General features: G+C 36.2%; 1 protein-coding gene across 1 annotated transcript in view; it reads right to left on the bottom strand.

Annotated features, from left to right (window-relative positions):
• The window catches only part of LOC135071290 (lachesin-like), a 111174-nt gene that overhangs the window by 82382 nt on the left and 16638 nt on the right, over window positions 1–12154 (bottom strand). Inside the window, exon 2 of the mRNA XM_063965080.1 lies at window positions 1780–1932. Within this exon, the coding sequence (XP_063821150.1) occupies window positions 1780–1852 (73 nt within the window). The 5' untranslated portion in view covers window positions 1853–1932. The remainder of the gene's footprint in view (window positions 1–1779; window positions 1933–12154) is intronic.

Genomic DNA, 12154 nt, shown 5'->3' with positions numbered 1-12154 from the left:
CAATATCGGACAAGGATATTACAATATTCTCGGTAAAAAGACGACAGCAAGATCTTGTCAATAGATCCAAGGAATAATATCCGTTTTATTCAAATAGAAATAAGAAAATTTCTCGACGAAAGATTACAATACAAAACGTCTCATGGATTGTGTAATTTGTATTTATAAGCAGATTGTTTGCAGTTGTCAGTGATACGATATTGTTAGACAAATATTATTTAGGATTTATATCTACATTTGGTTTGTTTTATTCTAGTCATTGCTATAGGTTTTAGCACTTATTACTATTTATTTAGTAGGCATTAGCCCACTCTAGAGGGTGTATCTCCATGACACTAGTCTACGGGTCAAAAACTATCCAATGTTTTTTATTTTACTATTAAAATGCTTATTACAAGTTATATTAAATAAATAATTACGTTTCCTAAAAAGTAATGCAGTGTTCGCATATTATTAGGATAGTTCGCAATTCCTTCAGAGCGAATTAACCCAATAAGCCACAAGAAAATGTCGCTCGCTTGGCTTCGGCCCGTGAACGACATTAAACCGGATTCCAGTGGAAACCGTGCCTATAAAATATAGCAGAAAAACATAATAATAATAAATACTCTTTATTGCACACCAGATAAAAAAATAGAAAGAAAAGGAACACATAAGGTACAATTAGGCAGTCTTATCGCTATGAAGCGATCTCTTCCAGACAACCTATGGAGAGGACAGTTACAAAGTGAGTATTTACTAATTAATACTTGCGTGTGCATTATTACACGTATTTTAACTAACTTTAATTAAATAATTACAAATTCATGGCTCAATTACATCAGAATCTAAAATTAACCCTTACAAAATACATTAGGGTAACAAATACTCCACAACACTCGTTTAATTTATTTATGGCGAATCCCCACCCTCGGGGAGCAGAGGCGACTCGGCGCCATGATTGATGCTAGAACACTGGATTCCGTTCTGGAGTTAATTTGGTAGAGCTTAATCAATATTTTGCGGGACGACTCAAAAAGGGGTTAAGAATAGACGGATTCAATTAATTGTAATTGAACTATCTGACTCATTTTACTAATTTCTCGATGTACTTTGCAGATCTTAAAAATCAAATCAAAGTTATAATAACAATGATGAAGAATGAAATAATGTAGAATGCTCATTACTTACTGCTAAAGGATGAAAATTTAATTAAGACTGTCAAAACTTGATACAGATTTTTACAAAGGTTACATCAGATCCACGTATTTTCTCATCACTTAACGCTATAAATAATTAAACTGCGTCATGTGGCTGGGTATTTCTTATTCTTAGATTTAATTAACCGAGTCGGGTCCCGTCCTAAATATTATCTTCATTAAGAAGCGCCGTTTGAATCGCGTTTTATTTGAAAAGTTTCGCTGTAATTACCAACTTACTGAATCTATCAACAGTTCCATTTCTGACACTCGCCACCTAACTTGATGAGTTTATTGTCTTTGTTTGCTCTTTGCGATGTGGGAATGTCATTAGGAGTGGGATGACGTCATTAATCTTTTATTTTACATTGACAAGTCCCAAGTTAGTGAAGAACCTAGAGCAGGAGTTAATTATTAAGTTTCATATCGTATGGTCTTGTAAAGGTAAAGAAAATAAACCCTATACCACCATAATTATGATGTGTATTATTTAAATAGGTGCTGTCGAATGTTGATTCATTGAAGTTATGATGATAATGAATAAGACTGTGTGTGTAGTGCCTATTCTATTAGTGTATACTAATGCTTAATTAGTACAGACCTTGGCAGATGATAGTGACTATTTGTATGATGCTGATCGCGAAGCTCTTGCAAGGGCCTCGTCTCCCGCTCATCGTTCCAGCGCTCGCCGCATCACCAGTCAATGCCCGACGACGGTAGGTACGGCAGTTCCAGTTGAACTGCCATCTAGTGCCTGAAACAAACAATAATAATACTTTATCAAGACACAGATTCCAATTTTTCATTGTTCTTAGACCTCAAGACAAGCGATTATGATCAATCATTCGTTTCAGCCAAACGACGTCCACTGCTGGACAAAGGCCTCTCCAAGGTTTTCCACACTGAACGGTCCTGCGCTGCCCGCATCTAGGCTCTTCCCGCGACCTTTACCAGATCGTCGGTCCATCTAGTAGGATGATCAATCATTTTGTGGGAACTATATTCCCACTGCCTTTTAAATTGTTAAAAAAACGATTGCCTCAGGTCATACAAATAAGTCACCTCAAGGTGGTTGTTTTGAATAGATAACTTTCTAAATGTACGTACACTTCTTGGAAAGATGGTTTCAAGCACCGATTATACAGGGTGTCCCAGAACGGGTGAATCAAACTGATAGGGGAGGTAGCTCTACTAATGTACTATCCAAAAAAAATATGAAAAAAAAATTTTAAGTCAGATTTTTTTTTAATTAAGTGCAAATAAACTCGAAATCTAGTCAATATTTTCAAAAGTTTGTTTACAGATAAACGAAGCGATCATGTACAATTAATATTAGTAAGAAAAAAGTACAAATAAACTCCAAACGCAGCAATTATAGCCAGATACTTAGGCAAAGCTGTTCACTTTTTAAAAAAAAAAAATGTTTTCTTATGCGCTTTATTTTTTTTTTCATATTTTTTTGGGATAGTACATTAGTAGAGCTACCTCCCCTATCAGTTTGATTCACCCATTCTGGGACACCCTGTATAGAACAATGTTATTGTTAGTTGTTATACGAGCAGCCTCTCGCAGCTTGGTATGGCAGGGGTTTATGGAATTTTATATTTAGATCTTACGGTAACAGCGTGGAGAAAATAACTAGAAATAAAAAATAGTTACCTCTTATAATACAAAGTACATACGCCCTTTAAATACATTGAGGCCGAAAACATTTAAGATGATGCTTCTTTTATCTTTCCTCGTGTTTTGATTTACTTTCAAATGTCAATTCCCAGGAAAAAGCTTAGCGGTGCGTATATTCGACGATTTTTTCAGATATAAAAGTAATATATTCTGAAATACGATGTAGCCAAACTCGAAATGATAGTATCGTGGCTGTGTTTTATGAGTTTTATCGGCTCGCGATAAACCGAGTGGATTCATTCAGGAATAATTAATCAGAAACAAACTGCGCGAACATCGATATGTTTGCCGTATATCAATAATTACAGCGCACAAACTGCCGAAATATCAGTGTTTTCAATGAATATTCATAGCGGATTTGTGTACGCCGTGTGCGAACTTTGATTCGCATCTTGCTTCAGCACAAAAAGCGTTGGAAGACAACAAAACTTTCATAAAACTTAAAAGTTCGATGCCTACTGGCTGTATTTTTGCGGATTGCTTTATTCATGAGACTTTTTACATTATTTTAATGTAAACAATCTAAATAATTTTGACAACTTTCTACAACCCGCGGCTGTTTTGTAAATCAACATTATTAATGCAAGTAAATAAGTAAGTATGTGTAATATAATTTGCATCTCCTCATCTTATCGATATCATCAAAAATGTGCAGCCCTTATCTACCAAAAGGTACTCACCGCTGATTGCGCGCGTTTTTATTAAAAATTATAAATAATATTTCAAATCGAAATGTCGCCGTCAGCTGGAAACGGCCCGTATTTTTGGGGTGTATCCCGCATCGGCGCCCCGCTGCAATTCCTCCGTCACGCGGTCACGTCGCCCGCATTATTTCCCGGCGACATTTAACTTTCATTCCCGGTGTCACAGCCAGAGCAGCGCCCGAGAGGGAACGCGTACAGTGAAAGCGATTTTGTTTTTAATTAGCATCTCGGTAATGTTGGTTATTGCGTGTTATATTTTTTTCTTAAATTATGATAGAGACGACAAAAACTCGGTAGTAAAAAAAGTCCCTATTTTGATCTCACTAACTTCGTTTTTAGGTGACATGAGAAGCAATAAGTATTAAATATGAATTAACGATTATGTAGGTGAAATGTAGGTGGTCCTAATTTTATTGTGTTGTCTTCTATTTTAGTTAAATTATTCAACAATCACAACGATACTTTTACAAACTAAAAAAAATACTAGGTTGCGATTATAAATAAGTGGGTTTTTGGTCGAAAACAAAACAAAGATTCAGCAGAATTTCCCATTCACCCTCTTTAGCCTGTGCGACATATTTCACCACCCCACCGCACCGCTTGCACTGGACCGCGCCCTTCCCAGGAGTGAGATATAAAACGACGTACAAGCGGCCTCCTCGCCTCGCCTTTATTGCCGCTATGTGTAAGCCTTGTAAAAAAATTACTCGCGACTTACTTTTTATTTGGCCCGAGCCGCGGGGAGAGGCGATGATAATTTTTTATGCGTCTTTCTTCCGTGAATATTGCTAGAACGTCTTTATTTGCACGGCGTAATTGTTGAAACGCGAAAGAATGGCGGATCTGAACAGGCTGATGTTGAATGCTTTTTAACGCTCTTTGTTTGGTGTTTGAGATATTAATATTTTCGCTAGTTATTTGATGCTTTGACTAGAATGCTTTGAGACAAATTGTGGGCTTTGTAGTATCAATACCTTTTTCAACTAATATTAAAATCATTACCGGTACTTAAAGGTGGAAATGTCGTGATTTACAGACTTACGTACTCACTTTCTTATTCAATTACGTACATTTGCAAATATAAGAGACATCAAAATGATCCAAAGGCGTACATTAATTAAAACTCCTGTGAATATCGTTTTACGAAACACATGTAATTATCGCCAGTGGGGTTTTGTCACTTTTACGCAATTAATTAATATACTCAAAACTGAACTGAAATTAAATTCTTCCTATGTTTAACTTGAGAGCTGAAAAGAGCTTAAAACCAGCGTTATTAAACTTAGTTCATGTGGGTGTGTAATAAAATATAATCTTTTCCTTGTTTTCCAGAGATCTTGGATTTCCAGATAGAATAGATCAGAAATTGGCACATTGATCCATTAATAAATTAATAACTCTCTGATATTACGTCATAGAATCACGTTAATCGCAGTTTCACTATGCATTATAAAGCTTAAAAGAAAATCCTTAAAAAAAGACAGGCTTCAAACCTCACATTTTTTGGACATTATTTTTTATTTGGTTTACTGTCCATCATTTCTGACTAGGGTCAGCGTGCTAGCTCCGATCAAAATAAAATTGAATATTCACCTTATTTATTTTTGGGACATGTGAAAGTCAATTGGATCTCCAAATAAATAAGTTGGATTGAAAAAACGTAATACCCTCATACACAAAACCTGTCAATATACGAGGGTGGTCTGAAAAGTTTCCGACCTAACATAGATACAAGATTTTTTTTCTTAAAATTTATTTTTATTTTTCTACATAGTCTCATCCACAGTAATTAGTCGGCGCCAAAACTCGGATTTATTGCGCCTAAACTGCGCCAACAGAGCATTGGAAATGTTCGTTTGAACACGTCGTTGGTCTGGCGTTAGCAAACGCGGCACCCAACGCGCGGACAGCTTTCTCATGCCTAAATCTTGATTTAATATGTGATAAACACGTTCTTTGGACATTTTCATTGCCTCTGCTATCTCTCTCACTTTAATTCGGCGGTCGTCTAACACCATTTGGTGAACTTTAGCGATGTTATCGTCAGTAGTTACAGTTTTTGGACGTCCCGAACGTTCATCATCTCCCAAGCTCTTACGGCCACGTTTAAATTCGGCTGCCCAAAATTTTACTGTGGTAAATGACGGTGAAGAGTCCCCGTACACAGAATCTAACTCATCTTTGATTTGCGTAGGGGTATTCCCTTTCAAAAACAAATATTTTATGACAGATCGATACTCGATTTTTTCCATTTTCACAAAAATACTCACATCGACTCACTCAAACGACTTTCAAATAAAAACCGCGCGTCAAAAATGGCTGAAATTTTGAAGTGTTGCTGTCAAAAGATGCACAATTACATTCCCTGACTTTAATTGATGTATGCTGCCATCTTCACGTTGAGGTCGGAAACTTTTCAGACCACCCTCGTACTTGTTACCTTCACCCAAATCCCAAATAGCTTAATCCAAAAGACAAACAAATTGATTACGGCATTCCTTTACACTCACCACGTCTACGAAATTAACGTCCCATCCCTTGCAAATAATTCAATCCCTTCGATTTAGGGATGGGAAACACATTGTCGATATGCTATGTCCACTTATAAAATTGGGAGAGTTAGATATTAACTTTACCACAATAAAATAGGCATCTAAATAAATTGAACCATTAAACTGTAGAGTCTTAAGAGTTACTCTTGACGCAATTAATTAGTTACTTCAAATGTGACTAAAATCCTACTTGTTTATCTGTATTACGAGTATTACGTACACTTACAAAGTCAGCAATGTTATTGTCTATGATCGATATTTAAACGTTTCCAGTTCAAACACTTAAGGAATTATTAGTTTGTGGTCATAAATTATCGTAATTAGAAAATATTACTTAATTACGACACACCTAAACTCTATCAAAGTGTTACCGTCAGGAAGTCAATTTACAAACCAATATATGATAAATAAACAACCGTTGGCTATGCTAAATAAAGATTTACTTATTTTACCTACTAAGCTCAACGCTAATCGCATAGCTACTATCGATATCATAAAAAATTGAGCTTAATTCCCACAACACTAGTTCAATTTATACTTTATTTGCTCTCAATCATCACGCCGCGCACCCTCCGGTTCAACCGTTTAATATAAGAAGATGAGGCAAAAATGTTCCCAGTCACGGCCCTTATTACGCGGGCTTAATATTTTCCAATCTCATTATGACCTCAAGTTATATTCATATCGGAAACCGGAGCCCCGATTCATGTTGGTTCTTTGGTCCGCGGTTTTGAATGGGTTGAAAGAAATCTGCGCAAATATACTTCGCTTTGGATATAATGCTTTTTTATGAAGACTGAAGAACTTTGTTCGTTAGTTTTTTGTTGGTAAACAAGTTAAACTTTAACGATACGAAAGAGGTAGGTACGTAGGTAAAAAAAGAAGTTACGTGAAGAAGCTTTAAACAAGGCTTAATTTCTTTAGACTTTGATTTCCTGTAAATAAACCTACGCATAGCGGAAGTCAATAGAACACAAAAGAAAAACAATGAAAAGGTCTATCTAACAGGAAAATAATAATTAAGGAAAATTGAAATTGAAAACTTGGATACCAAATCATACCTACTTTATTACAATTTTAAAAGAATCATTTAAACTGGCCACAACTCAATGGCTAATAGCAAAAATAAAGATGTGTTATTATTAAGAGCCTGATGACATTTTCCACAAAAACTTCACCATAATCTATCCGCTGTAGTTACTGTAAAAGGCTCTCTTTTAAACCCAGAAAGTATTCACTTACAGCGTAAATCCTATCCTCAAAAATAAATTCTTTATTTTTATTTCTGCTCGTTGCTCGCTACATATTTTTCCTAGATTTATTTGAGGAGATTCCGCGGAATCTACTGACCATTCCGCTTTATGTACTTCTGCCCGCGGCTCGATTCGCCAATCGCTCTTAGATTCAATTTTTCTTTATGATTTTGAACGAGTTACTTAAAAGGCTTCCGGAGATTTTTGTTTTGGCTTGATCTTTTGTAAGCGTCAGTTATATTTTGCAAAAAAAACTATTAGCTTTCATTAATTTTATTTTTCAGCTAATCAATAATTGCTTTAAGAAAAAAATATTAGAAAGAATACGTAGGTACAAAAAGAGTTTCAGATGAGAATAAAAGCGGACTTAATAAGGAATATTATTCCCTGAGAGACTGGAGGGTTAAAGTATGTAAAGTTTGCCATATTTATGTTACCGATGGAAAGTTTTATCGCCCACAGGTGCCTTGCTAAACTCGTACATTAATATTTTTTTAAATTTTAATTACGTAACTTTTTCAATTAAATATTTATTATTATATTCTTGGTAAATTAAATCAAGGAAAAATAATCCCAACTTGTTGATGAATTTGTATGTTTTCCTATGAACATCGCTTTTCATTAATTAAGGTAAATATATTTTTTCCCTGTTTATTCTATACTAGAGTGAGTCGTAATAAGGTGGGAAGCTAATTCGTGGAAAATTATTAATTTATTTCTCGCATAAAAAATATGATTTATCGTTCCCAATCTGTGCCAAGTTTTTCGTCAGTCATCTCACAAATGTGCTAAGTTAGGTAGAAAGGGTGTCCTGGATTTTTTGCTAGAAGGGTGCAGCATCACACGGGCTTGGAGTTTTCCACATACAAAGTTTTATTTATCGCATTGTCGGCTCTACCCTGTATACAATTTTATCTCGACTGTACTGTATCAATGTCCATTTCACGGGTTCGCCCAAATCCTCTTAAGTTCTCTTCTAGATAAAACCGACAATGGTTCCGGTTGTTTGGGAGTAGGTAACACCGGCTCAGACTGCTTACGGTTACAAAGACTGGCGACGTTCTCACGCAAAAAGTATTTGGATATAGGTAAGCTGTGGCGTTACTTGTTATCCGTATCTTTAGATCTACTTAATCTTGTAATAAAATTAGCAACGAATCTTTCGAGGCAAGGCTTTCAACAACGGAAAATTAATAATTTTCTTTGTATAGATTGAAGTTAAATTGCGTGTTTCGCTCCGCATGTGTCCGCACTCTAGCGGGGATTATTTTGGCAGAGCACGCGAGCTGAACACAATCTCTGTCAACAAGTATCGACGATGGAATCAAAACTTTACTGAGAATTACGTATGGAGCATTTTTTACGGCTGGTAGAAAAGCAATAATGTAAAAATTGTTTTCATGTATGAATCTAGACTCTAAGTAGACTTAAATCATAAGGGTAAAAAAAACTATACATACTCGTAAACGAATGGGATATCTAAATATGACAATGAGAAGTTGTTAATACTTTTTCGAAATCTTTTAAAAGAAACATGACTGACGATCTTTTAATGCTACAAAAACGATTGCTCCGTAACTCGCTATCGGCAGAACATTACTTCGAAAGCCATCAATAAACACTTGCACGTCGTCGAAGTCAATTAACGATAAGCGTTATCACTGTGAAGCGCCGATTAAGCCGAACATCAAGCCTAATAACCATTATAAATATTGGGACCGATAAAAATATTTTCACCCTCGATTCCAAAGCAATGCAATGGAAATTGAACTAAATGTTTTCGAGAGTAAAGTTCAAAATCAAGGGAGAGTTGACTCCAGTCGGACATGGCTAGTAATTTTTCATTATTGTCGAGTCGAAATGTTTTGCAGCGAAGGAACTGCAAATATTCAGAGGTAAATATTGATGAAGCCACACATTTTTCATCTTCTTTTATAGGGTTGACGATAACTAACTAGTCTAACCGCGAATCTTTACTACTTTACATACTAAACTCTTTTTATGTATTTTCCCCCAACGCTATGGAAATAATTGTCCTGTCTACATCATATCCAATCAGAACCTAAGGTTTCGATTAGAATCATGTAGCCAAAATAAAATGTACAAAAGATTTATGTTTATTTCTCCTTCATTAAGAGAAAATAAAGTTCTATTTAATAATCTTCTCGAAGCGACTTATGGAATTAAGGACGGCTTATACCGAAATACTTAATAATCGATGAGACCATAGCCCTTTCTAACTCGCCAAGACTAACTTCGACCAAAGAAGATTCAAGAACACCACTCAAACAACTTACAACACATGTTTATTTCAACTTACAACACATGTTTATTTCATTACCCTCTGAGTAGCTGTGGACCTTTTTCTGATCAGATTAATCTCTACTAGTCCCTACATCCCGCTGTAATGGCCAATAGCACCAAACCCTCATATTCCCGTGATTGGCCTTTGGCCACAAAGAGCCCGTCTCAAAGACTTAAGTAGCCTCAAACGACTGATCTGAGGCCGCGACTTCGGAGAAGACAAAAGTTTTGGCCTGTGGTCCAAGGGGTAAGACTTCAATACTGCATTATGTATACGATAGGTAAGAGTCCCACTTCAATTACATTAGCTGTTATAAGCGTGTCGTGGTCCAATCAGCGTAACGACAGCTCAATGTAACTGCAAAGTTATGCGATATAAAAAAAAATGTTAGAGGTAAGATAGCCAGTACCTCTGTGGTTGATGATTCCGGATGAAGCTTGCTTCCACCTTTGGCGCGATCATCACTTACCATCAGATGAGATACAGGCCAAGAGCTACCTCGTTGTAGATATAAAAAAAATTTACTAGGATCAAAGCGTGTTCCGCTTAAAAAGAATTGAATTTTGAACTATACAATTTAATGAAGGCATTTAAATCATCTTGAGTCTGAAATAATGTAGAGAATAATAAAATCTTAGAGCCGACTCTGATGCCTTATAGATAGGGCAAATCCGAGAACGCGTTTATTTGTGTCGATATACGTAATAAGAAGAGACCGTTTCTGTTGATGACTGATCGAGACCAAATATCAATTTCCATTCCATATCCGAAGACATACATTTAAAAGCACCATGGCTTCCGACCGCATAACTTCAAAGTCTATCTTGATTCCCAACTCAAATTCAAAAGACCTTTGCCTGTGACTTCGGCCCGTCTCGGAAGTCACCCTCGCTCGTGCTCTGAAACCCGATTTGCTTCGTACAAATTCAATTGTGTCAAACGAGAAATTGACTAAAAATTCCTGTGTCGCGGCTTTACACTTTATGGGCTCGGATTAGGTTGTAGCCGTTTGCATACTCGATTGGAAACGGCAGTTGGTATGTATCGAGTTATTTCACGGGCATGTTTCGTAAATAGGCGTTGTTTGTTGCACCAGACAGGTACAACTGAAAAGAGATTTCCATCTCACTCATTACTAAGGCAAAATAAATATCCTTATAAATAATTACTCATAGCTTTCAATGACTCATACTTAAGTATGGAGATAAGAGTATACTGGCAATTGGTAAATCGGCCCCTATAATTTTTTTCGGCCTATTCAGTGTTCTTCTTCTTTTCGTGTCGACAACAAACCTACACAGTGTTGAACGGGTGACTCTAATGCTTGTAGCCGAGTTGCAGAATTTGATCATAAAACGTATAAATGGATTCATTAGGTACATTAATTACTAAAAGCTAAAGTCGTATAGTTGCTGTAATAAAATTATAGCTACTGAAAACACGGGATGGCTTAACTTGGAATATTGTAATTGAGATGAAATATTATTATTTTGTCGTGGCTTCCGACTCATATCCATACAGGGTGAGTGGTGTAATTACACCTGAGGCCTCGGAGCGGTTGCAGCGTTTAATCAAGCCCCGCCACCTAATAAGCCACGGCCTTAGGGCTCGGTGAGATATGCAACTACATTATTGAGGATGGCGTTGTTTGTATTTCCTTCTACGTGCATCTTAATTTAGTTGTAACATGGCTGATTTAGGAACAAAATTGCATTATTTGGTAAATAAATAAAATCCTTGATGAATTTTGAATTGAGTAATTTGAGATTTCAAACTAGCTCTCAGCACAAAATATGAAGCTGTAACAGTAAACTGCACAAATGCAGTATTTAATTCAAACTGCTAAAGATAAACGGGAAGATAGTTCAACTGTACATCGGCTTCAGGCAAAACTGATTCCCTCGTGATTGTTGATAAAGACGAGAGTTGCTTGCGTTGTTTGAATTAAAACAAGTTCTGTGCTTCAGTGTAATTTCCTTCAAGCTGGCGTAAGGTGAAGGATGTGACGTTCACGGAGAGAATTAAATGAATAAATAACGTGCTTCATTAAGTAACGCACACGTCTCAAACTTAGTTTAAAATTTCGAAATGCCACTTTTATTTGTGAGAGCTAGGGCTAGTTAGAATGGTGATAAAGCAAGACTAGTTAACAAAGACTTAGACTAGTACTCTGCTGATATTGCATGTACAGAGTATGGGTGAAACTAGGCAAACTACACTATGATGCTGTGATGCTATGATGTGATAAAAGTACTTAACTTTAAACAAGTTTGCAAGGGCCATCTACATTGGTCCTTTTTGTTTCAGTTAAAACTATCACATATTCAGTATTGAACAGCAAAATAAATGTAATATCATTGAAATTTTATTGATGTTAACCAACAAGGTGGACAGATGACCTCATAAAAGTAGCAGGAAGGCGCTGGATGCAGGCCGCTACCAAACGACCAATCTGGAAATCTTTGGAAGGGGCTTATGT

This window comes from Ostrinia nubilalis, chromosome 4, assembly GCF_963855985.1.
Source record: "Ostrinia nubilalis chromosome 4, ilOstNubi1.1, whole genome shotgun sequence".
Taxonomy (NCBI): Eukaryota; Metazoa; Arthropoda; class Insecta; order Lepidoptera; family Crambidae; genus Ostrinia; species Ostrinia nubilalis.
Note: the sequence above shows the minus strand (reverse complement) of the source record. Positions and strands in the feature narration are given on the sequence as shown.